The 27,216-nt window shown below is 37.9% G+C and overlaps 1 protein-coding gene across 4 annotated transcripts in view; it reads right to left on the bottom strand.

Moving 5' to 3' along the window:
• Window positions 1-27,216, bottom strand: part of ABCA9 (ATP binding cassette subfamily A member 9) — an 81,432-nt gene that overhangs the window by 40,277 nt on the left and 13,939 nt on the right. For 3 of the 4 annotated variants that reach the window (XR_010318309.1, XM_003417288.3, XM_064270832.1), the window contains exons 4-18: window positions 22,099-22,263; window positions 21,239-21,342; window positions 20,464-20,690; window positions 17,779-17,920; window positions 17,040-17,225; window positions 15,833-15,980; window positions 14,607-14,775; window positions 12,312-12,370; window positions 8,798-8,908; window positions 7,794-7,969; window positions 7,449-7,568; window positions 7,096-7,234; window positions 6,296-6,386; window positions 2,638-2,777; window positions 60-179 (exon numbers count right to left, since the gene is read on the bottom strand). Coding sequence is in view for 3 of the 4 variants with exons in the window: in XM_003417288.3 (XP_003417336.2) it covers window positions 60-179; window positions 2,638-2,777; window positions 6,296-6,386; window positions 7,096-7,234; window positions 7,449-7,568; window positions 7,794-7,969; window positions 8,798-8,908; window positions 12,312-12,370; window positions 14,607-14,775; window positions 15,833-15,980; window positions 17,040-17,225; window positions 17,779-17,920; window positions 20,464-20,690; window positions 21,239-21,342; window positions 22,099-22,263 (2,097 nt within the window). In the remaining variant the exon portion in view is untranslated. Of the gene's footprint in view, window positions 1-59; window positions 180-2,637; window positions 2,778-6,295; window positions 6,387-7,095; window positions 7,235-7,448; window positions 7,569-7,793; window positions 7,970-8,797; window positions 8,909-12,311; window positions 12,371-14,606; window positions 14,776-15,832; window positions 15,981-17,039; window positions 17,226-17,778; window positions 17,921-20,463; window positions 20,691-21,238; window positions 21,343-22,098; window positions 22,264-27,216 lie in introns of those variants that run through there. The other variant, XM_064270833.1, reaches the window with a different exon arrangement.

Here is a 27,216-nt window from a genome sequence, read left to right as displayed (position 1 = left end):
CAACAGCAACGATATTATAGTACATATGCATTGTCTGTTCCATGAGGATCTATTTTTACCTGATTCTTCAATAGCTGATTTTCCTTCTAGTTTCAAGAACACTTCATTCAAAGTTGTCATGGAAACACCATAATTCTCGATGCCCTGGTTAGAACATCTATCAAGATCCCTGTAAAGGTCTAAAAGTAGGCACAAAAATAGATTAAAATAATATAATTTATAACAAAGTTGGTAATAACTATACTTTGTCAAAAATAGGCTAAATGTGATAGGCTAAATGCATTCATCATAAACAAAACTGTGATACAAATTCCCCTTGTTTCTAAAATGATCTGTACAATTTGTTAATTTCCATGTCTTTCTTGTATAAAAGTCCATTTATTTTTTCATTCTTAGAAAACTGTGTATATATATACATGTATAAATTCTTTGAAAACATTGTATTATATTTTATGTAATGTGTTTTAAAACTTTTAATGCTGTTAAATTATGGGGATTGTTTAATTCTAAGCCCCCATTAGTTACAGGATATTTTCCAGAGAATAGAGATTTGTGTTTTCATGTTAAAGATAACTGCTAAGCAACAATAATGATAAAAAACAAAAGAACTAAAGTTTATACAAATATTTAAGTGCCACAAAATCTTCCCTCGTTTGTAAAAATAAAATAAAAATCAAAGGAAAGAACAAATTATTATGTTACTTTGCACACTGGAGGCCTTCTCTCTTTCTGCTAGCTCTGACCATGGTATAAAAATTACATAAGAGCCTTAAGAGAGAGTAGGTCCTTTTGAAGGATTATGGGGCCTTTTTGACATATTTTGGGAATAATTCTTGGGAAGTTCAGGAAAACTGAAAGTAGGATAAAGGATAAACTAATACAAATATTGGAAGAGAAAAAGAGAAGATGAATTCATGCTCACTATTTATTTATTTTTTTTATTTATTAAGTTCTTAAATTCACCTAAGTACTGGCTCTTCTTCAATCTTCCTCTAAATTGTTCATCCCTTTTGAAATTCATTTCATAAGCAATCAGGAAACACTTTGCTTTGTGGTCTTCATAAAGATTTCAATTTTATAAGTGATATGTATCTCAAATGTACTGTGAATGCATCTAGGTTTACCATTATTTCACTGATTCTGATAATTAAGTTTCATCAATTTTGAACACAAATGATATAAGGATGTATCATATGAAATGGTAGGCCATATTTTAAATGGCAGCATTGCTTCTTTCTGTTTCTTTCTTAGTGGCACATCCTATAGTTGAGAGTGGCTTAGGTTTGAAAATACCATATGTGCTACATGTTTGGTATTATTCCAGGAGCATTACTTATATTTAATATTTGAATAATAAATTTAAATACATTAACTCATTTAATCCTCATAGCAATGCTATAAAGTTGGTACTATTACTATCTCCATTTTTACAAACTAGGAAACTGAGGAACAGAAGAGTGACGTAACTTATCCAGCATTGCAGAGCTCATAATGGCACAGCTGGGATTTGAATCTAGGCCGTCCATTCCAGTGTCTGATAATTCAACCACTGCATTTCATTGTCTGGTGCTGTGTTTCTTTTTTAAACATGAATCTACCAGCTTCTCCACAGGAGAAAGATGTGGCAGTCTACTTCCATAAAGATGACAGCCTTAGAAACCCTATTGGGCAGTTCTACTCTGTCCTATAGGGTTGCTACGAGTCGGAATTAACTTGACAGCAGTGGGTCTGTGGAAACTGACAGCAACAACATGGCAGACTTATTGATTCAAGCATGCAGAGTGGTTCCAGAGTCCTCCATTAAGAGTTGAAAAATTCCTTGAACTCAATAAATCTACACTCTAAAAAGGAGAAAAAAAAAAATCTACCTTAAGACTCTTGGATATGAAACAGCGCATTGGAAGACCTGATAGAAAAGTGGTAAAGGCAATGATCCTCAAGGCTTTTATGTTTCCACCTCAATTAGGAATTCTAGAATGTTCACCAGCATACAGTCAGGCACAATTACTCTTGATTTACTTAAATGATAATATTACGTGATGGTGTTTATAAAACATTCTACATATTGTGTATACCATTCCTACAGCTCCCTGTCAACAGTCTGCTGTTGTTTGCTCAGATCTCTTTCTGCTCTGGCTGTACTCTCTCATTCACTCCTGAGGCAAATTCCCCAAACATTCCTCTTAATTCTACATCTTGGGACTTTTAGCAGATTTAACATCTTCATGCTACAGTTTATATGTAACTGATGTGGGGATAATACCAGAGGCTAATATTACAACAAGGAGGCCTGGTGGTGCAATGGTTAAGCGCTCAGCTGCAAACTGAAAGGTCAGTGGTTCAAACCTACCACTGGTTGTGTGGGAGAAAAGACCTGGCCATCTGCTTCCATAAAGATTACAGTCTAGGAAACCCTATGGGGCAGTTCTTCTCCATCATATAGGCTCGCTTTATGAGTCAGAATCGACTCCATAGCACAGAGCAACATATATTAGAACTGACCTTATGGTTAAGAATATTAAATGTGTTAAAGCACAGTTCCATATACCTAGCAAGTTTTAAAATATTAAATATTAGTCACCTTTAATGTTAGTAACGTGTTTCTCAAATCATTCTGTGGTCTCCACATTCTGTTACCTGGAAATTTGTTTGTCCTTTCCAAAGGCAAAACGTATACAAGCTTTTCCTCACTTTGTGCTGTTAATTTGGCATCGGGGATGTGATGTTTAATGAGTGACGTAATGCCCTCTGGATCACACATTTCATTCAGGTGCAAACTGGAATTGAAAACGGGTAGGTTAGCCAACAAGTGGAAACTACCCAAGTGCACATCAATGGATGAATGTATAAACAAATTGTGGTATGGACTATTACTGGGCCATAAAAAGGAATGAAGGGCCCATACATGCTATGACATGGATGAACCTTGAAAACATTATGCTAAGGGAAAGAAGCCAGATACAATAGGTCACAGATTCCACTCATATGAAAATGTCCAGAATAGGAAAATCGGTAGAGATAGAAAGTAAATTGGTGGTGACCAGGAGCTGGGGGGAGGGAAGGGAGAGTAGGGAGTGACTGATTAATGGGTATTGGGTTGATTTGCTGTGATGGAAATGCTTGGAACTAGATAGAGGTGACGGCTGCACAATATTGTGTGTGTATTAAATGCCACTGAATTGTACATCTTAAAATGGTTAATTTCATGTTATGTAAATTTCACCTCAATAAAAAAAGTTAAATAGTAAGTTAAAGTTATTTTTATCCAACAGTATTTCTAAAAAAATAATTTCCTAACTATGTGGTATGTAGAGCCCTGGTGGCTCAGTGCTTAAGAGCTTAGCTGTTAATCAAAAAAGGTCTGCAGTTCAAATCCACCAGCAGCTCCCTGGAAGCCTTATGGGGCAGTTCCACCATGACCTATAGGGTCAGTATGAGTTGGAATCGACTCGACAGCAACAGTTTCTTTGTTTGTTTGTTTATGTGGCATATGTCTATCATCTCATTAATATTTATGAGACAAAATATGTATAATATACTGGAAGAAGCAATTCATAAAAATACTATTATGGTCCAAACTGTATAATCTATACAAGGTGGCAGAGAAATTACTACCAGGGATAATTAGAGACAGATGAGGTGACGGAAGGGCGGTTATTTGGAGAAGAGAGATCTTATCCAGATTTCAGCTGGGGTGAGGTGGGGGGAATGCCCAAATTTTTATCAGTTTATTCAAAAACTTGACTTTGAATTCTGCCTTTCCACTGCTGTATAAGTTCTGCAAAAACTAGGACTTGAACATGGTAAAACAAAAATGGAGATAATTTGGTTCAGTCATTAGGAACATGGGCTTAATGTCAAACTGATCCAGGTTCTAGAATTTAGACAAGTTGTTTGATGTCCCTAAGCATCAGTTTCCTCATCTGTGAGGTGAAATAATAGCCATCTCTCAAGGGGATTCTGAAGATAGAAAGAAAAAAGTATGTATGAATTAGCACAGGGCCTTGCAGTAAGTAAACCCTCACTAAATGTTAGCTCTTTTTTTCACTCCTTTTTTTAACCCAAAATCATTCATATCAAAGCTGGTCTGTCTTTTTGATGAGAAGGTATAAAGTTTCTGAGGAAATCATTGGATTTTAAGAAACTCCGTTATTAGCCACATCCATTGAAATGTACTGAGAGCATTACAACGGCTTTGATGGCACAAATCTAAAAAATCAATTTTAGAAAAAAAAAACTATCCTGTGCTTACAAAGCCCTGTGCTAAGCACTGTCAAGGATACCAAATGGGAAGAATGCAATCCCTTCCTTCAAAGAGCTTCTAACATAACTGTAAAGTATAGCAGCAGAGTACAGAAGTGAGGGAGAGGGAAGATGAGTTAAAGCAATCGAGCCCTTGGCACCCTACCAGGTATTCACTCATTCAATATTTTATAGCCTTCTCCACAAAGTAGGTATTATTACCCCCATTCTATAAAGGAAGTTACTGAGGATCAACGAAGTTAATGAAGTTGCTCATGAGAGAAAGATGTGGCGATCTGCTTCCATAAAGATTACAGCCTCGGAAATCCCGTGGGGCAGTTCTACTCTGTCCTATAGGGTTGCTATGAGTTGGAATTTACTCGATGGCACACAATGACAACTAAGGCAAAAATTTAAAAGAATGCTTTTAGAGTTGCAGCAATGAGGGAGCTCACTGAAAAGCTCAAAAAAGACCTTCAAGAACGGATACGATTTGAACATGGTCAAATGAGTTGGAGGAAGATACCTTAGACAGAAGTCCTACCCCAGCTAGAAACGGGAGAACTAAGCCACAGAACATACCTAGAGAACAGTGAGTGGTTTGTTTTAGTTGGAGGACATTGATTCAGTTGGGTTGTAACAAGCAATAATGATGAAACGGTAGATTTGAGCAGGTTAGGCACTCTGAGTAAGTAAGGGGGCGATCCATTCAACCACTGGGAATGATGTACTTTGAATTATATTCTTAGAAATAAGAAAATTATAAAGGGAAGAATACAAAGTGGTACACATCACAAATGTAATCTTAGTCCCAAGACTCTGCCACTCACAAACAATACCGTCTTCTTAGAGTTATTTGGAAGGTTGAATATAATAGTATAAATTTCTCTATAAAAATGTCTTAGCAAGTACCTAAAACGTAATCAACACTTAAGTGATAAATCAAAACCAAGCCCGTTGCTGTCGAGTCAATTCTGACTTACAGCGACCCTATAGGATGGAGTAGAACTGCCGGGCAGGGTTTCCAACGAGCGGCTGGTGGATTTGAGCTTTTGGTTAGCAGCCAAGCTCTTAACCACTGCGCCACCAGGTCTCCTAATAAGTGATAGACATTATTTAATAATGATAATAATTATCAGGAAGAGAAAGAGGCAGAAAAGAATGGAATGGTGGAAAGAACGAAGTCAGGAGGACCAGAGAGAAAACTACTGAAACATCAAGGTGAACAAAAACAAAGCAAGGGTTGTTGTTATTGTTAGGTGCCATCTAGTCGATTCTGACTCATAATGACCCTATGTACAACAGAACAAAACACTGCCCATTCCTGCGCCATCCTCATAATCATAGTTACACTTGAGCCCATTGTTGAGGAACTGTGTCGATCCATCTCATTGAGGGCCTTCCTCTTTTTCTCTGATCCTTTACTTTACCAAGCATGATGTCCTTCTCCAGGGACTGGTTCCTCCTGATAACATGACCAAAGTGTGTAAGACATAGTCTCACCATCAGTGCTTCTAAGGAACATCCTAGGTATACTTCTTTCAAGACAGATTTGTTCATTCTTTTGGCAGGCCATGGTAAATTCAATATTCTTCACCAACACCACAATTCAAAGGTGTCAATTCTTCTTCGGTCTTCCTTATGCATTATCCAGCTTTCGCATGCATATAAGATTGAAAACACCATGGCTTGGATCAGGCAAAACTTAGTCTTCCAGGTGACATCTTTGCTTTTCAAGAGTTTAAAGAGGTCTTTTGTAGCAGATTTCCCAATGCAATAATATCTTAAATTGTTCTTAGCAAGCGACATGTTGTAAAAATATTTTCCAAAAATTTTAATTAAATTTAGTCTAATCATCTTTATATTGTCATCGTATACACACTCACCTATTCTAAATTCTGTCTAAAAAAGAGAGGAGTTATAGCTTAGTTGTAGCACAGTTATCTTGAAACGAACATAGTTGTATGGCCTACTTTGACAGGCTAATACTGATATCACAGGTTTCCAATATTTCCAACATGTTCCAAAGTGTCTTCGACATTAAGGGCTGTACCTTAAATGGTAGCCAATGCCCCATTTCTTCTTCAGGAATAGAGAAGAGCCTGCACATTTCAGGCTCCCATTGGATATGAACACCTTCCGATCTAAGTAGAAAGTATAAACAAGAAATTGTAGTAAGGAGCTATTCCTTCACTATTTATAAAAGGCAGAGCAGATTCATTACTAAACAATATATTTTAGGAACATGACTCAATAAAATACATGCATTCTACCTCCAGTTGTATGTAAGCCACTTTCTTTGTCATGCAAAAACTAAAATGGTTAAAATATGTTAGTTTATTGTCTAGTAGGGAGTCCCTGTGCGGTGCAAACGGTTAATGCATTTGGCTGCTAACCGCACGGTCGGAAGTTTGAGTCCACCCAGAGGCACCTCGGAAGAAAGTCTTAATGACCTGCTTCTGAAAAATCAGTCACTGAAAACCTTATAGAGCATAGTTCTATTTTGACACACATGGGGCCACCATGAGTCAGAATCAGTGTATATTTTTTAAAATTAGCATGCATCAAAAGGATTTAATTGTTTTAAATTATCTGACATCTAAAATGAACAAAACTTAATATCTCCTTGAGAATATGGCATATTTTTTACAATCGCTGGGTTGCCTTGCAATGGAATCAGAATACTTCCATGGGATAGAGCACTTTGGGATGCAGACGCTCAAATGGGTGGGAACAAGATTCTCCCGTCTTGGTGCAAGGCACTCAGCAGGGAAATGTGTGGACATATCTATGCATATCCCACATGTGCCCCTGATTCCTCACTAAGATACATGGAAGAAAACCAACAATCACCAGCCAGGATGTCAGCCTCATCCATGAACTGGGTGCTGAAGAGGATTACGTGATCTGATTTTCGCTCCTTCAGGAGGTTCCATATTCTGTGCCTTGAAAGGGGATCCAATCCAGCAGTCGGTTCATCCAATAATAAAATCTGCACAGTGGGAAAGCACATAAAATAACTTTCCTCTTTGGGGCAATATTCCTTTAAAAAGTAATCAGTTTATAAGAGTATTTGGGAGAAATATTTCAGTACTGAATGCTTCACTGTAAAAGTTCTCCTATATCTATCATTTGTGAATTTTGATCTAAAACAATATTCTTGTAGTCTTCGATCTGATTTCACCAGCGATTTTAGTCCTACTTACCTGAGGATCTCCTAAAATGGCAATCCCAAAGGTTAGTTTTCTTTTTTGTCTACCACTTAAATTTTGAGCAAGGATGTCTTGAGTATTTTCCATCTCCAAGTCCAGTAAAACTCGTCGTACCTAATGGAATAAAAAACGCTTGGTCCAAACCCCTTAAATGTTCATTTTTAAAACACTGTCATTTGGCCCTTTTACTTTACAAAAGGACTTTTTGCTTAGCCTTTAGACAACGAATCATGTAGAAATTATTTAACACAAATACTTAAGAATTTTCTAGACAAAGAATTTCATTTTCATGGTTTGGCGACTTCTAAAAAAAAAATTTTTTTTAACATCTTCATGTACCTCTCTATCCACTTCCTGTGGCTGAATGCCTCTTATTTTTGCAAACAGCCTGAGATTTTCTTTCACTGTGAGAATGCCAAAGTGCACGTTGGATTGTGGACACACTCCAGTCAGCTTGATGACGCTTTCCAAGTCAGCCATTTCTGAAAGTGTGCGATTATAGATGGTGACGGAACCTGTATGCAGAAGGGAGAGTTAGCATCAGGATGATGCATCAAGCTTCGTTTAAGACGTTTTAAAATGGAAAATAATTTAAGTCAATCACCAGATTTGTTTAAATATATTTGCCAGTAATGAATACACAACTGACCAATTAAAAACTTCAAAGTAACGTTCACAATAACATCTGTTTCAGCTGGAATACTATTTAGTAACCTAAGAAGCATAAAGCTATGCTAAAATTAAACAATTCCCACATAAGCCTGGACCACCCTCCGAGACTTCTAAGTGTTTTATCATTAACTGCACTCCTGCAAACCAATCTCATTAATCCCTCAAGATGCCCCTTCTAGCTTCCCAAGGACCATGCTCACTTTGAAGTAACAGGTGGTAGATATGTAGCCTAAAAGTTTCTTTTTCCCCAAGACCTGTATCTCTAGGTCCGTGTGACTTGTTCTTCTGTACTACTGCATAACCTTCAAAGAACCAACTGTGCCTTCTTTTATCACAAGATTGTAAGTGGCATAGAAACAAAAAAACATTTTGCCATACTCGCAGCAGTTTCCCTAGAACTGACTGTCCATTTGCAAATCGCTCCCTCTCTCACTCTTAATGAATAGTCGATGTCTTTAAATGCCAAAGTCTTACTGTTTTTAACAGCTAGTATCATGAAATATTTAAATCACGAACAACATTTTCCCACAGAAGGAGAATTATATAAAACAATAACTTAAAGAAATTCCTCAAACTTCTGTCTTAAATACCTGGGGATGATTAATAGTTAATGGAAATGAACTGTTGATTGGTTTGCCCCTGTACTTGTCTTTGGATCATTATTCTCTCACCTGATGTTGGAACTGACAGCCCACTGAGCACATTTAACAGCGTGGTTTTTCCAGCTCCACTGTGACCAAGGAAGGCAGTGATCTGGCCTTCATATACATCAAATGTCAGACCTGGCATTATTTAAAAAAAAAATTATATATATATACACACACACATACACATAGACATACTTAAAACTTACTAGCTTTACGTTCTCTGAAACTTTTATAATGTCTTACAGTATGAATATGTTTGGCTAGCAATAGTCAACAGAAAATCCATCTCAAAATTCCTTCTTTTAAAATTGTACCTCATGTGATACACATTTTAACAGTTGTACATCGCCTATGTGATTAACAATTTATTGGATAAAAGAGGTTTTATCTTAAAAGACAGACCTTAATAAAGATAGTTTTAGAATTAGAGGATATTATGAGCTGACAGTAAAAGAATTTCAGGGAGCTATCATGTATCTTTCAAACCCATAAGTTTCCGAATGGTACCCCTGATTTTCTAAATTTCTTACATGGGTTTTAACTTACTTGAAAGGAAACGTAATGAGTTCAAAGAAAAGATAGCCATATTATCTGGAAATCTGTTCTTAATCCTTACCAAGCCACTCTACAGTGAGGTTGTTAGGTTGTTGTTCGGTGCCATCTACTTGATTTCAACTCATAGCGACCCTATGAACAACAGAACAAAACACTGCCCGGTCCTGCGCCATCCTCACAATTGTTGCTATGCTAGAGCCCATTGTTGCGGCCCCTGTGTCAATCCATCTCCTTGAAGGTCTTCCTCTTTTTCACTGACTCTCTACTTTACCAAATATGATGTCCTTCTGCAGGGACTAGTCCCTCCTGATAACATGTCCAAAGTACGTGAGACATAGTCTTGCCATCCTTGCTTTTAAGGAGCATTCTTGTTGTATTTCTTCCAAGAGAGATTTGTTCATTCTTTTGGCATTCCATGGTAAATTCAATATTCTTTGCCAACACCACAATTTGAAAGGTGTCAATTCTTCTTCGGTTTTCCTTATTTACTGTCAAGCTTTAGCATGCATATGAGGCAATTGAAAACATCATGGCTTGGGTCAGGCACACCTTAGTCCTCAACACTTTAAAGAGGTCTTTTGCAGCAGATTTGCCCAACGCAACGCTTCTTTTGATTTCTTGATTGCTGCTTCCATGGGTGTTGATTGTGGATCCAAGTAAAATGAAATCCTTGACAACTTCAAACTTTTCTCCATTTATCATGACTTTGCTTATTGGTCCAGTTGTGAGGATTTTTATTTTCTTTATGTTGAAGTAAAATCCATACTGAAGGCTGTGGTCTTTGATCTTCATCAGGAAGTACTTCAAATCCTCTTCACTCTCAGCAAACAAAGTGATGTTATCTGCACAACGCAGGTTGTTAATGAGCCTTCCTCCAATCCTGATGCCCCATTCTTCTTCATATAGTCCAGCTTCTTGGATTATTTACTTGGCATACAGATTGAACAGGTATGGTGAAAGCGTATACAACCTGGACACATACCTTTCCTGACTTTCAACCATGTAGCATCCCCTTGTTCTGTTTGAACGACTGCCTCTTGATCCATGTACAGATTTCTCAAGAGTGCAATTAAGTGTTCCAGAATTCCCATTCTCTGCAATGTTCTCCATAATTTGTTATGATTCACACAGCCGAATGCCTTAGCATAGTCAATAAAACATAGGTAAACATCTTTCTGGTATTCTCTGCTTTCAACCAGAATCCATCTGACATCAGCTATGATATCCCTAGTTTCACGTCCTCTTCTAAATCTGGTTTGAATTTCTGGCAGTTCCCTCTGGATAGAGTGGTGCAGCCACTTTTGAATGACCTTCAGCAAAATTTTGCTTGCATGTGATATTAATGATATTGTTTGATAATTTCCGCATTCGGTTGGATCACCTTCCTTGGGAATAGGCATAAATATGGATCTTTTCCAGCTGGTTGGCCAGGTACCTGTCTTCCAAATTTCTTGGCATAGACGAGTGAACACTTTCAGTGCTGCACTCCTTTGCTGAAACATCTCAATTGGTATTCCATCAATTCCCTGAACTTTGTTTTTTGCCAATGGCTTTATTGCAGCTTGGACTTTCACATGAGTACCATCGGATCCTGATCATATGTTACCTACTGAAATGGTTCAATGTCGACAAATTCTTTTTGGTATAGTGACTCTGTGTATTTCTTCCATCTTTTTTTTTTTTTTGGTACTTCCTGAATCATTTAACATTTTCCCCATAGAATCCTTCAGTATTGCAACTCGAGGCTTGAATTTTTTCTTCAGGTCTTTCAGCTTTAGAAATGCTGAGTGTGTTTTTCCCTTGTGGTTTTCTATCTCCAGCTCTTTGCACTTGTCATCCATAATACTTTACTTTGTCTTCTTGAGCCACGCTTTGAAATCTTCTGTTCAGCTTTTTCATCATTTTTTCCTTTTGCTTTAGCTAGTCGATGTTCAAGAGCAAGTTTCAGAGTCTCTTCTGACATCCATTTAGGTCTTTTCTTTCTCTCCTGTCTTTTTAATGGCCTCTTGCTTTCTTCATGTATGATGTCCTTGATGTCATTCCACAACTCTTCTGCTCTTCGATAATTAGTTTTCAACTTGTCAAATCTATTCTTGAGATGGTCTCTAAGTTCAGATGGGATATATGCAAGGTCATACTCTGGCTTTCGTGGACTTGTTCTAATTTTCTTCAGTTTTGACTTGAACTTGCATATGAGTAATTGGTCTGATCTGCAGTCAGCCCCTGGCCTTGTTTTGACTGATGATATTGAGCTTTTCCATCATCTCTTTCCACAGATGTAGTCGATTTGATTTCTATGTTTTCCATCTGCCTAGGTCCATGTGTATAGTAAAAGGTATTTGCAATGAAGAAGTTGTTGGTCTTGCAAAATTCAAACATTCAATATCTGGCATCATTTCTATCACCAAGGTCACATTTTTCAACTACTTGTCCTTTTTTGTTTCCAACTTTGCATTCCAATCACCAGTAATTATCAGTGCATCTTGATTTCATGTTTGATCAATTTCAGACTGCAGAAATTGGTAAAAATCTTCAATTTCTTCATCTTTGGCCTTAGTGGTTGCTGTGTAAATTTGAATAATAGTCATATTAACTGGTCTTCCTTGTAGGTGTATGGATATTATCCTATCACTGACAGCATTGTGCTTCAGGATAGATCTTGAAATTTCTCTTTGACAATGAATACACTGCCATTCCTCTTCAAGTTGCTGTTCTCGGCACAGTGGACCATATGATTGTCTGATTCAGAATGACCAATACCAGTCCATTTCAGCTCACTAATGCCTAGGATAACGATCTTTATGTGTTCCATTTCATTTTGACAGTTTTCAGTTTTCCTAGATTCATACTTCGTACACTCCAAGTTTCGATTATTAATGGATGTTTGCAGCTGTTTCTTCTCATTTTGAGTTGTGCCACATCAGCAAATGAGGAATAGTCACTAAATTTAAAAGCCATCTAAAATATAATGTTATTTCTTTACCTTTCAAAGCGTCTACTTTTTCATGCTTTCCTTTATATGCTTTTGTAAGATTTTTGATTCTGTAAAAAAAAAAAAAAAAAAGAAATGTTTTGAGGAAACAGTGGAGGTGTTGCGGGGGGAGATACATCAAGTGTTTGAGGCTAGAGGTCTTTTCCTTCACATAGGCACAGGTGACTGGCAGAAACATGTAGGACATCTCATTAAAGCAGCTTGCTTAATCATCATAAATTGACGACGCTACACTATGCGGTAGCAGCTAGCCTATGGAAATATTCCCTAACGCTTGTGATAAATGGCTGAGGGAGAGAAAAACTGGAGACAAAACCAGTGGTTTGGAGATACTATGGTGGAGATAAGAAGAGGAGCTTCTTATGCTAAAAGAAAAATTATGGCTTTGGAGTCAGACCATTCTGGGTCAGGCCCCAGTTGCGCTCGGTTTACCAAGAGCTATGTACCCAAACCTCAGTGAGTTCAATTCTTCAGCAGCAAAATGGGAATGATAATATTAACAATCTCATACAGTTGATTTGTAAATAAGATAAAATGTGAACATGCATAATGCTTTAAACATGGTGAATCCCCAATGATGAGAGAGGAAGGGGAAGATAAGGAAAAGAGTGATCATGGAGAAAAAGATTTCAAATATATTAATGTATCTCGCCTACTACCACAATAAGCCAGGCCCTGTGGTAGACATTTTATTTGCATTATTTTCTTATATCATCACAACAAACAAGCAGGTAGGTATTATCCAGTTAGATGAGGAAATAACTATGAAAAATATGGGCAGCGAGGTGAAATGGCCTTGGAATTGAGTACATACGGGTTCAAATACTGTCTTTCTTCCTAAACCATGTGAACTCAGGCGAGTTGCTTGGCTTTTTCTAGCCTGTTTCCCAGTTTTTTTTTTTTAAGGCAATAATAGATATTAGCTTGTTTTATTACTTCCTTCCATGTAAGCAACACAAATGATGGCTTTTTTTCCCATATGTTTTAATGAAATTTGGCCTTGGTGCTTAAGTAGTAGTTTCTAGATTGGGTAGGACCTACTTGCTAGCTGGTATAATAATGCATCTTAAATAACATTTTGTTTTCATCCTTTATACTGACAGGTGATTATGAGCCTGGTACAGAGTAATCCAGAGCCTTAGGGTGCCAGATGTTGGCCCCCTGGACACAGTACATGCCACAGCAGTGAAGCAGAACAGGCAGTCTTGGGTTGCCATGCCATAGATCCAACCTTCTAGATAATTCCAACCATTAGCTACTTGGGAATCTCTGCTTCCAACACCGCCTCCCATTGCTGGCAGATTACTTTCCTACAGCATAGGGTTAATCTTTTTACCTATAATTCATAAATCTTCATTACCCTTCTCCTTGCCAAAGTCAAAATGCCTTCTCTTGCATTCAGGGCTTACTGTGTGACTGCTCTGCTAGCACCTGATTCTGGCCTAGGCATGGGGAAGGACACAGAAGTTAGAGCTCCAGCTTGTAGGGAGATCCCAATTCTTGAAATACAGCCCTAAGGCATCAGGAATGAGAGAATGCCACTGTTTGTTGTCTATTCATATTGGACCATGTTCTTAAAGATAATATTTAGAGGCTGTATCATAAATATTTAGAGTTAATAAAGATTAGTGAAGGAGGGGGATATGGAAAGGTTTTATTGAAGGGGTAAGCCAAGTGCAACACTGAGTAATGGGCAAAACTTGAGCAACAATCTAGGGAATTTAGGAATTTCTAGATGTTTGGAAATCAAGGTAACTGGTGTTGAATGAGACATGTATGTCACCTCAAAGGGAAGATACACATGGCACCAGCACTCTAACTCTCTGTGTTTCCTTCCTAACTCTTTGAGATATCTCTCTTTCTCCTTCTCTGCATTACCTGTTTCTTCCTCCTCATCTTACTGGACAGAGATGGAAGATGAAACAAAGTGAATTACAAGAAAAAGGGGTGAGAATAAAAAAGGAAGTGATGGCTGAGTGTATCATAAAGAGGGAGGCCAGTAGAAGGGGAAGCAAAGCATGAAGAAGAGAAACGAGATAATAAGGAGAGTAGAAACATGAAAATTGTTTATTCATGGACAGTTGTCGCTCCATTAAGTAATGTAAATGGTGAATGCAAAAAAGCAGAGTGTTATTAAGAGTGAGTATAACCCCTCATGAGTGGGGCAGTCTGGGTGTCAGGGTATAAAGGGGCACAGAAAGAAGTCTCTACTCATATCGGTTTTTTGCTTGATTAGATCCCTGCCTCTGACCTGTTCTCCATCTGCTCCCCCATGTAATTTATTACCTGATGGCTTCTTTCCCATGGAATTCTGGCGACACTGGCTCAAAAGAGTTGTTAGACGAAGGATCAAAATCTATTTCGTTCTCAAGAGCCATGTGATTAGCCCTTTGGTGTTGAAACCAAAAAGAGGACTTCAGGAAAAACAAAGGAGAATGCCGATGTCCATATTCATCTACACAAGCAGGAGGCAATTAAATACGGGATCAGTGGCCACTTTAGGAGGTATAATCTACCTAGGGCAGCAAGTTAAGGCAATCTCTTTGATGTTAAACCCGAACAAGCATTATCACCTGAAGAAATGTCTGCTGTTTAAAGTCAAACAGCAGCCCCAGGAAATGAATACAATAAATAAAAGACCTTGTGTCTCCATAGGACAGATTGTGCATTCAACACACAATTACAGTATTGTGGATTAAAAACCCACTATTGTCTTTTTTTTTTTTTTATTGTCTATCAGGTGAGTTAAATGGGGAAGCACTTGGAAGTTCCTAAGATTGAATGTCAAGTAAAGCTATTCTTCATCTAGTTCTGATACAAGCACTGACAGTGTAATTAATCCATAATCTCTTACAAGATTTTTTTTTAAAGAAAAATCTAGGGTGTTATAGTGAAAAAAATTTGTAGAGAACGAGTCTATAAACAAAGTGTACGATACCATTAGGCTACACCAATGTTCACTGCAGCACTATTCACGATAGTCGAAGGTGGAAACAACTTACTTGCCCATCAGCAGATGAATGGATATACACAAAATGTGTTACATACACACAATGGAATATTTACCGTAAAGAGAAATGAAGTCCTAAAGCATGCTATACTATGGATGAACCTTGAAAACATGCTGAGTGAAATAAATCAGTCACAAAAGGACAAATATTGTATGATACTACTTTTATGAAATAGACAAATGCATAGAGACCAAAGCTTATTAGTGATTACCAGGCGTGGGAGGGAGGAGGAAAGGAGGAGAGGTTGCTAAGGGGTGGTACTGAGTTTCTGTTAATTGTGGTGGGATAATATGGAACAGAATAGTGTTGATGGTGGCACAACATGATCAGTGTACTTGATGTCATTGAACTGTACATGCAAAAATTGTTGAATTGGCAAATGTTTTGTTACACATACTTTTACCCCTATATATATTCAATTTATGTTCAAACATTGTAGACAGTCATTTAGAAGAATAAATTAATGAAACTGTATTGGAATAAAATCATGCTACTACTTACTGGGCAAAATTTTGTCAAAATATAACGTTAATGCCATATAGAGAAGCACATCAAACAGCAACATGAAAAAAGTAGCTACTATTAGGTATGGGTTGCTTGAAGGATCCAAAGGGGCATTAGAATTCACATCATAGTCCAAATGTATAAGCTGAAAAAAAAAATACATCGAATTTAAAAGAATTTATATATTGCTAAGATTTATTATTATCTTATTTCTGGTCAGCATTGGGGTTGCAAAAGATAAATAAGACATAATTCCTATCATTACAATGCTCAGACCTATTGGAAGGCATAGCAATGAAACCATCTAACTGTAAAGCAATTTGGGAAGTACCTTGGTGGAGGTGTGTACTGAGTGCTAAGCAGGTAGGTCCTCTAGGAGGAAGTAAACACTCAAGGAAAGTGCTATTTCGCTGAACCTCACCTAGGATTTCATCAGGTTTAGGACGAGGAGAAACAGAGGACGTTCCAGACAGGGGCCTTTATTTGAAAATAAAAATATGGCGGAGTGAAAGTACTTCAATAGTTGAGAAAAACACAAGAATAATCATTTCCTGAAATATACTCAGGTATGAGGTGTTTATAGGTAGCCAGACCCTTTGCCATTGGTTGAGCTGATTCTGACACATAGCAGCCCTATAGGACAGAGTAGAACTGCCTCACAGGGTTTCCAGGGAGTGGCTGGTAGATTCGAACTGCCCACTTCTTGTTTAGCAGCTGAGCTCTTAACCACTGCACCACCAGGGCTCCTTATAGGTAGCATATCCTTTAACTTATATTGATAATGTCATAAACAGAATTAATTATTTTGCAAGGAGGTTCAGCTTCATGTAAGAAGAAAATGATAAATTATAGAACTGGACAATTAAAAGTAGAAATTCAATTTCTACTCAATTCCTGATTTTTTAATGCTTGTGATAATATTGAGGGTCATGTTTTCTGAGCATTAAATCAGACAAATATTTATTGGGATAATCCATTAAAAGTAGAATCTGAACCCTATCAATAATGGAGTAGTATCCTTTATTTTGTGGCTTGAAAACTAATTGTGTTGAGAGAGAAAAATAAAACCACTCCTATTCCTTAAGTGTTTATCTTTGCAACAGTGGGTGGGAATTTTAATGCTTAGAACATCTAACATGAATTATTCAGAGAAAATCTGTTGTAAAGCTTTTGTAATAAATGGAACAGTTCTGTTGAGTCTTACCTGGGCCATTCCAACAGTGAAGGCAAAGGGGCTAAGAACACATAAGGTCCACTCCAGAAATGCAGGAAGGTGTCTGTACAATGCAGTAAATCCCAGGGTCCCCCAAAAGACAGTGAGAAGGAACATGACCAGGCCAGTAAAGGAAGGTTTCTTTATCAACACGCTCATCAGGAAAGCTAAAGTTATCTGAGAGGGGACAAAAACTTCAGCTGGTACATAATGCTCTGAGAATCATTGGTAGCATCATAGAAAAACTTTATATTACGAAAATATAAACCAAACCAAACCCCCTGCCGTCGAGTCGATTCCGACTCACAGTGACCCTATAAGACAGAGTAGAACTGCCCCACAGAGTTTCCAAGGAGTGCCTGGCAGATTTGAACTGCCAACCTCTTGGGTAGCAGCTGTAGCACTTAACCACTATGCCACCAGGGTTTCCACGAAAGTATAGTTCATCCATTTTTCCACTTCTAGATACTGGTTCATACAAATACTGCAAACAGAAGAGGTGTTATCAGAATCATAGCCCAGTGACAGACAACTAGCACGTTTCTATGGGAAAGAGTCCTAGTCAAGGCAGTGAGAGTGAGAAGGAGGAGGAGGTGGAAGAGAAAGAAGAGGAAGAAAAGGAAGAAGAGGAGGAGGAAGAAGAATAAGAGAAAGAGGATGAAGAGGAAGAGGAATAAAAAGAGGAAGAGGAAGAAGAGAAGAGGAAGAGGTATTAAATTCACCAACTCACCAAAGACAGGCCATAGAGGAGAAATAGTATGAAGACCACCATGAAGGAAGTCAGGACAACAATTTGGGCAGATTTTACAATAAGAGCCATCAAGGTGGCTATAATAAAGATGAAACCAGCATATATCAAACCCCAGGAGAGCCTAGCACAGAAACAAAAGCAGGAATTCAGCATGCTGTTATTATATCACTTCGTTCATTCATTTTTTTAAGCAAATAATTTGTCACGACTACCATGAATTAAGGATGAAGGGAATACAACAGCTAAAGGAGCAAAAAACTTCCCTGACCTTGCAGCTCATATTCTGGGGGGACTGTAGAGAACAAACAAAACTGGTAAAATAGGTAGTTAATTGCAGCATGTGAAGAAAATAAACTGTGTGAAATAATGAGAGTAACTGGGATTGGTTTTGGGGGGAAATGTCTATGAGGATTTTTAGCGCTAAACTTCTTCCAGTAAAGTGAAATTTTGGACAGAAAATAGAAGATACAATGGGGTTTAGCAAACTTTTTCTGTAAAGAACCAAATAGTAAATATTTTAGGCTTTGTGGGCCATATGGTCTCTGTCGCAACTACTCAGTGCTGCCTTTGTAGCACAAAAGCAGCCAGAGACAATATGGAACTGGATGACCGTGCCTGTGTTCCAATAAAACTTTATTTGTAGAGACAAAAATTTGAATTTTGTATAAGTCTTACGTGTCATAGACGTTATCGTTCCTTTGATCTTTCAAGCATTTGAAAGTGCAAAAGCCATTCTTAGCTTGCAGATCATACATAAACAGGCAGTGGGCCAGATTTGGCCCACAGCTTGCCAACTCTTAATACAGATGTTTAGATATAGACATAGACATAGGACCTAGATACCAGTATAGTTATGAAGATTTTTTTTTTCTTACTATCGATGCCAAAGGAAAATGAAGAAAATTCTTTATAGTGGAAAGAGAATAAGCTTTCCAATTACGCAGATCTGGGTTCAAGTTTTCTCTGTTATATTTTAACTATGTGATCCTAAGAGGTAGTTACTTAGTCTCTCTAAACTTCACTTCCCTCTACTGGAAAATAATAAGAGAATTAAATGAAAGGATGTATGTTATGAGTTTAACATGGTGACTAGTTTATAGTACGTGCACAATGAACACTTAGTTTGCTTTTCTCCAAACTAGAAAATGCCATCATGGTCTGGTCTTATTTTTAATGCCTAATTGTAATGATTCCTTTTTCACTATACCATTTTTTTCATCTGAAACTGTTCACTTCTCTGAGTTCCATTGACTTCTCCTTAATTTTATTAAAATGCTGTACAGATAGGATGTCATGCCCTTTTCTTATACAAACAAAATTGGATTTATTTTGCTTCTTTCTTATTGCCTTTTTTTTTTTAATAATATTGGTTACTTTTCTCTCTTTGTAGATTTTCACTACTTTTTAAAAATATAACGACCAAAATTTCTTTCAGTATTGAGTTACACAATTTTAACACAAAAAGGGACGCCTCGAAAAACTCCCATTCTAGACCAAACCATCAAGACATCTCCATTCTTACACTCAGTTTGTTGAGCACATCTGGAGGAAAAATAAAACACATTTAGTGTTATCTTGGCAATACTAAAAATAAGTAACCTCCCAACTCAACAGTCTGACATTATTTTAAAGACTGTATATATAGCACATGCCTAGAACTATCCTATATATTCTACGTATCATATTTAACACTGAGAATAATATTCACTGTGTGTGAAAGGCAAATTCAAGACTGAAACCGCTGCTTTCTGTATTCAGAACTCATGTTTTTACCACTATCTGTGTCTAATACATCACTTGGCTAAACTCATTGAAAAATTTGTGGATGCCCGGGGATTTGAACCCCAGTTTCCTACTTTGCAATCTACTGTCTTCTCATGCCACAATACTTTCCAAAGTTCTATCAACTCCTATAAGTTACTGAGTATTTAATCTTTCTTAAGCGCCATAAAAGTCACTTTACATACATTTTTTTTCTTTAATCCTCATGGCCAATATGAGGTAGGTATTATTATCAATTTTTTACAGAAAAGAAACTGAGGTTTAAAGAGACGAAAATAACTTGTGCAAGAAGGTAGTAACTAAATGCTGAGATGGAGATCCATGGTTTCCTCCTTCCCAGGCCCATGCTCTTACCACCTGCTATACTGCCTCCACTTAGAAAAGTTCTATGCTTAAAAAGCAGGTCAACTTCTTTTCCTCAATGTCATAAAAATGCTGACTCATTCAACATGGGCTCATAATCAATTGCCATCTCTAACAAAGCATATGTCCCATAAATTTCACTGAGTGTACATATTTGGGTTCACCCAGACATGGTAACTAGTGAGGAGAATCATGGTTTGTACGTCTACCGCACTGAAAACCCAACCAAACCACTGCTGCAGAGTCAATTCTGACTCATAGCAATTCCATAGGACAGAGTAGAGCTGTCCAATAGAGTTTCCAAGGCTATAAATCTCTACCGCACTAGGCTTTCTTTAATTCAGAGGAATATGGAAAATTCCAGTTATCAGGCCTGGAAGTCCATCTACTCCATACATTTATCACTTACTACTTTATGAAAACTTCAAGTTTAAATGTACTTTAGAGTCCTGTGAAGTCCAACCAGCTAAGTTGTTTTGTTTGTTAATGCGGCATGATGGAGGGTAATGTATGATTTACCAGAATGCTGACTCTCGAAGGCCCATCGTTGTCATCACTGCCTTAATGGACTGTCTTTCTTGACAAACATTGACTGATGCATAGTATATGAATGCAGAAAAAGAAATAATGCAGAAGAAAATGAAAAAATCAGTCAAAATTCCTCCTTGGGCAACAAAAGGTAATATCTTCATATGTATCCCAGTAACAGACATGAGCTCTTCCATCACTGAATGGTTTGTTGTAATCTAAATTAAGATATCAATGAACAAGTTGTTATTATTAGACTAATTAACATCATGTGCTTTTTCTCCCAATTATAAATACTCCTGTGCAAGCCACATTTTAAAATATATGCTCCGTATGTTTCCTGGAATGCTCCAGATTTTGTCTTGACTCCTAAGAACATCCCTCCTTAACTTCTTCTCTCAACAAAATTCTACTCGTGCTTCAAGACTCAGCTGAAATGGTCCTTCATTTAGTAAGTTTTACCTTTCTTAGCAGATAATGTCTGCTTCTTTGCTTGCCCAACACACCATTTATAATTCCATGCTAAAACCTAAAGTCTTATTATAACTACATATTCACATTTCTATCTCCCCTACTACCTAGTATCCTCTGTTCTATTTATTTCCTCATCCCCAGTGCTTAGCAAAATAGCTCAAATATCGTAGTTTTCAGTATATTGCACCAAATCAATGAACTGAATGAAATTTAGTATAGGACGATTCATTATATCACCATCCATCAAAATTTAATTTACAATGCAATCATTTTCTTTCAACCTAATACTCACTTCTATGATAGCAGCATTAATGGCAGCTTGAAAAGCTATGAAACCTTTCTCCCAGAATTTTGAACTGTCACATGTGATTTTTTCATCCACTGCACGACAATGAGCTTTAGGAAAAGAAGAACACAACTATTCATATGGGATGGGCAATTCTTGTTATAGGAAAAATCATATTATACAATACTTCAAATATTCTAAAGTAAACCCAAAGTCCATGATAATATAGTATATGCTAAGAATTCTCAACTGTGTTTGTAGAGCTCACCCTAAGAAACCACAGTAGAATTGCTTTATTCATTTTAAGATCAGCTCTGAGTGATTTTTTTATTCAATTTTATGACTTTCTCCAATAGTTAACTGAGTGTTGTTCTTCAATTGTTGGCGCCAAAAAAATAAATGAAGCCATTAAATTAAAAAATATATATTGGTAATCGTTGAGCAAAAGCCTTTTCATAAGACCTTTTATAGGGGTAACCCATTGCCGCTGAGTTGATTCCGACTCATGGAGACCCTATAGGGCAGAGAAGAACTGCCCCGCAGGGTTTCCAAGCAGTGGCTGGTGGATTTGAACTGCCGACCTTTTGGTTAGTAGCCAAAAGCTTAACCACTGCACCACCAGGGCCCCATTTATAGGGGTAGCATAGGAATAATAGCCAATATAATAATTTCTTAATAAAATAAATTACTTAAGAATATAGGTTTTATTTAGTAAGGATTAATCCCTTTTAAATTTAGAAATCAAAAATGTGTGTGCATGTGTGCGTACGTGTGTGTGTTTAGTTCATTTCACATCTGCTATCAAATATGCTCCCTTGTGGTTCATGATATAATAGCAAAAAAAAAAATTCTAACAAGAAAGTTACCTGAATGGTCTCTATGTTCCTCCATCCTGGGGATTCTTTGTCCCCAGGAAAACTTCAAATGATATGAGAAAGTATCATTAAAGATAATTCTCACTGCATCAATAGAGTAGTTTAATTCCAGTTCATTCATGCTTTCTTCATCAGTGAATCCCATAATTGTTCTTCCTGCCACATGAAAAAAGGAAATAGCTACATAAGAAGATTTCCATGTGGTCCAAAGACAGCATGCCATATTTCAATTGCTTTACGATTATTTCTTTACTGTTTGTAGTGCTGGTCCTAAATAAGAGACTCAAACTTTTCAACGCAGAGAGAGAGCAAGTGAGAATGATAGCGGAGGGAGGAGCAAGAGAGAGAGAGTGAAAGACAGAGAGATTGACTTCTAATGTGCTGGATAAAATTAGAATTGTTTAATCACAAAGATATTCTGCCTTTCCAAATAGGCAATTTAATAAGTAATTTAGAATGGAATGAATTTGTAATACTACTAGCAATATCGATACAGACATTTAAACTCACGTAAATACAAGCTTACTCAGAGTTACAATTTATACTATATATAATAATATATCATTATGTATTAGAGTTATATTGTATAATATGTAACTATATATAACATAAGAACACATACATATAACATATATGTATATATGTATATACATATCATTCACATATATACATGCAACATATATGTATATATGTTAGTACAGTATATATTTCCACTTGACAATGATGTCAACATGGCCAAATTTCCAAAGACAACATAACATATTAAATTCTAATAGTGTTTTCTCAAGAGACTTTTATTTTAAAATACATAAGAAAAACTCATGACTGTTAAGGCTGAGATCTGGGCTAAGAGAGTAAATTGCAATATGAGCCAGTATTCAGAGCTCTGAGATAGCTATATGAAGCATGGCCCAGTCTAACTTACATTGAGCCAAAGAGGACACTCATCCGTCTTAGTGATTTGATCAGGGGTGGGCCTGTGAACTAAACCATTCAGTCAGAACCAATGAGCACCAGACCTGACACTTTTATTGGACCTCTTGAGGAGTAATTACTTTTTCCCCTGGGGTTGATAATTTTATCATCCAAGTGTACAGCACTTACTGATGAAGATCAAAGATTACAGCTTTCAGTATGGATTAAATTTCAACATAAAGAAAACAAAAATCCTCACAACTGAACTAATAAGTAACATCATGATAAACTGAGAAAATGTTGAAGTTGTCAAGGTTTTCATTTTACTTGGATCCACAATTAACACCCATGGAAGCACGCAGTCAATAAGTCAAACAAACTGTCAAGGATAAAACAAAACTGAAAGATTTACAACACAGAACTAGAGATGTCAATGTGAACATGTTGACAACATCAGAATAAAAGGGAGAATACACGGTGTAGGTATAAACCCAAAATCCAGTACCATCGAGTCGATTCCAACTCATAGCAACCCTATAGAACAGAGTGGAACTGCCCCATAGAGTTTCCAAGGAGCGCCTGGTGGATTCGAACTGCCGACCCTTTGGTTAGCAGCCGTAGCACTTAACCACTACACCACCAGGGTTTCCGGTGTAGGTACAGAACTTTCAAATGGAGAGGAAGTCAAGGTGATATCAAGTAATAAAAGACTGGTTCAAACTTAAGAAGATAGGGGAAATTTTCAAGTTAACCACAAAGAAAGTTAACAAACCTCCTCATCAAAATAAAGAAGAAAAATATAAAGTCTCAGTAAACACAAAATCCACAATAATAAAAGTAAAGAAATTCCGCAAACAAAAGGAACTCAGCACAGGAGAGTAAGAAGAACAAAGAAAACCTCAGCACCACAAAAAAAAAAAGCACTATAAAAAAAAAATAAATAATGACAGCGATAAACTCACACCTATTGATAATCACATTGAATGTAAATGGCTTAAATGTACCCATAACGAGACAGAGTGACAGAATAGATTTAAAAAAAAAAATGACCATCAGTATGCTGTCTATAAGAAACACACCTCAGAGACAAAGACATAAATATATCAAAGATCAAAGGATGGAAAAAATATATCAAGCAAACAGCAACCAAAGAAAGGCAGAAGTGACAATACTAATTTTAGATAAAATAGACATTAGGGCAAAATCCACCACATATCATGACTAAAGGAATAATCCACTATGACGACATAACCATAATAAATATCTACATACCCAAGAGCAGGGCTTCAAAATGCATAAAACAAACTCTAACAGCACTGAAAAGAGAAATTGATAGTTCCACAGTAATAGTAGGAAACTTCAACACAACACTCTCAGTAAATGACAGAAGATCTAGAAAGAATCTCAAAGAAGATAAAGATGATCTGAAGGCCACAATCAACCATATTGACCTCATAGACATATATTGACCATTCTATCCAGTTGCAGCAAAGTATAAATTCTTTCCCAATATACATGGAACATTCTCCAGAGTAGACCACATCTTAGGCCACATAGCAACACTCAACAAAATCCAAAAGGTTGAGACAATACAAAGCATCTCCTCTGATCACGTCATGAAAGTAGAAATTAATAACATGAAGCGCAAGGGGAAAAAAAAAATACAGAAACTGAATAACATCTTCCTTAAAAACCACTGGATAGAGACTTCCCGCCAACATGGTGCTATAAACAGAAGCATCATGCCGTTCCTCCACAGCAAAGACCCGAAAAACTAAGGAAAACAGAGACAAATGTCATTCCTGGAACCTGAAGTGCCAAATGAAGAGATAGAGAACTCAGCCAAACGCCTAATGCACTAAGAAACTGACAGAGGACAGAGAGAGAGGGGAGGTACGTGTGGAGGGCCCCATCAGCTAACGCAGCACAGATCCACCATCTTAGAGTCCAGTCGGGGATCCGCAGACAGGGAGCACAGGGAAGCAGCTTTATGGAACTCCCAGTAGGAGACAGAGCACCCAGTAACCAGTGATGCACACTTTCCCACCCCCCATTCTCTCCCTGCTGCTCTACCTCCAAGCTTCCTGGCTGGCTGCGGTGGCTCAGCTGACCAGGAGGGCAGCATCCGTGCGCTTGGATTCACCCCACCCACATTGGAGATCAGAGGACAGGGAGTATGGGAAAACAGATTCATGATGTTCCCACCAGGAGACAGAGCACCTGGTAATGAGCAATATACTCTTTCCTAGCCCCTTCCCTCCCCCACCCCCTGCAGCCGCCTCTGCTTCCCACCAGCGGCAGTCTCTTGGCTGGGAGGCAACTGCTTTGGCCTCAGGCTGCTTGGATTCTCCCTGCCCACACTGGTGGAGCCCCTGAGCTTGTGTTGGTTTTTTCCGTCTCTTTTGGTTTCTTCTGAGACTCCTACCACCTCCCCCTCCCTCCTCTGGAACACCGGGCTCTGTGTGGCATCTTTGCTTCTTCTTGAAAGGCTGTGAAGCCACACCTGACTGGGGAACCACTCCCCCTACCCGGAACACCACGCTGGTGGGATCCCTGGGGCTTTTTTCTCCTTTGTTTTGCTTTGTTCGTTTGTTTTCTTTTTCTTTTTGCAGCTTGGGAGCCCCTTCTAGCTGGGCTGCAGTGCACAGCTTAGGAGCCACTCCCCAAATCTGTGCAGCCACTCGGGTGGGATCCCTGGGGGCATTTCTTTTGTTCTTCTTCTTTTTTTTTTTTTTTATCTCTTTTTCCCTGTCTGTCTTCACTTCTCAGTTCTTGTCTCTCTACACTTATCTTCTTTCCCTGTTTCCTGAATACCTGGTGATGTGTGACATCTATACCCCCCCCCACCCAGCCAGGCTATGCTGTGCAGCCTGGGAGCCACTTCCCAGGTCTTAGTGGCCCCACCGGTGGGACTCCGGGACTCCTGGGAGCTTTTCTTTTCCAAATTTTTATCTAGTTGTTTTTTTCTTCCCCCCGCCCTTATTTTCTTTTTGCTTTTCTCCATTTCTCCGTTTCTCATCTCTCCACTCCAACAACAAGCTCCCTTAGCACTTTTTTTTTTCTCTTTCCTTCTTTGCTTGTTTGTTTTTGGCTCCTTTTTTCTCTCCTCTCTCTCCTCTTTCCCACACCTCTGTTAGCTCTACACATCACAACCTCCCTACTCTTTCCTGCCTACCTGCACCATGCACTGAACATCACACCACTGAGCAGCACAGGCACAGCCTTCTGGAAGCTGCCCAGCCCTGATTCCTGGTCTGATCTGTCGGCCCTAGAACTTGCCACAAAGAACCCATCCCAGCCCTTCCCCTTCAGGACCTGCCCTGCTGCACCACTGCTGCACAACTGGCCCTGCCCATTGGCCAAGGAGGTGAAAAGTATCTTGACTACAGATGAGCAAACAACAAAGAACGCACAGCCTGCCTGCTCAGACATAACCAAATAAAACAAAAAAGCAGGACAAAACAAACAAATCTATAATCAAGAAAGGAAGAAAATAACTACTGAATATCCTGAAGATAGAAGAAGATACCAAAGCATATAAAAAACAGAACAGGATGGGCCCAGTAGGCATCCAAAATAAGACACCAGATGATTTTCCAGTAGAAGAAAAGGCACTAGAACTACCTGACTGGAAATTCAAATCTCTAATACTCAGACCAATTCAAGAGTTGAAGCAAAAAGTGACAAAAATGAGGAAAAAATAGACAAAGTTTTGCAAAAGGCAAATTCATAAAAAATACAGACAAAAAAAAAATGGAACTATTCAGGGAAGTAATACTGGAACAAAATGCCAAAATAAATTCACAACCAGAAATCATGCAAAAACAATTAGAAATCCAAAAGATAAACAACAAGATTTCAGAAATGGACAGTGTCATAGAAGGGCTGAGGAGCATGTTTGAAACAATGGAAGACAGAACCAGAAACTGAAGACAAACACTTGGATACAACTCTGTTAAAGGAAAAATCAAAAAAAAAAAAAAGAAGGAAGAAAAATAAAGAGACCCTGAGAATTATGTGGGAAACAATCAAAAGCAAAAATTTATGAGTGATTGGAGTTCCAGAACAGAGAGAGAAAATGGAAAACACAGAGAGGATCACTGAAGAATTGCTGACAGAAGACTTCCCTAATATGAATGATGAAAAGCTGACCATCCAAGAAACTCAATGAACCTCATATAGGATAGACCCCAA

Source organism: Loxodonta africana, chromosome 18, assembly GCF_030014295.1.
Source record: "Loxodonta africana isolate mLoxAfr1 chromosome 18, mLoxAfr1.hap2, whole genome shotgun sequence".
Lineage (NCBI taxonomy): Eukaryota > Metazoa > Chordata > Mammalia > Proboscidea > Elephantidae > Loxodonta > Loxodonta africana.
The sequence above is the reverse complement of the archived record's forward strand: the minus strand, read 5'-3'. Positions and strand labels throughout refer to the sequence as shown.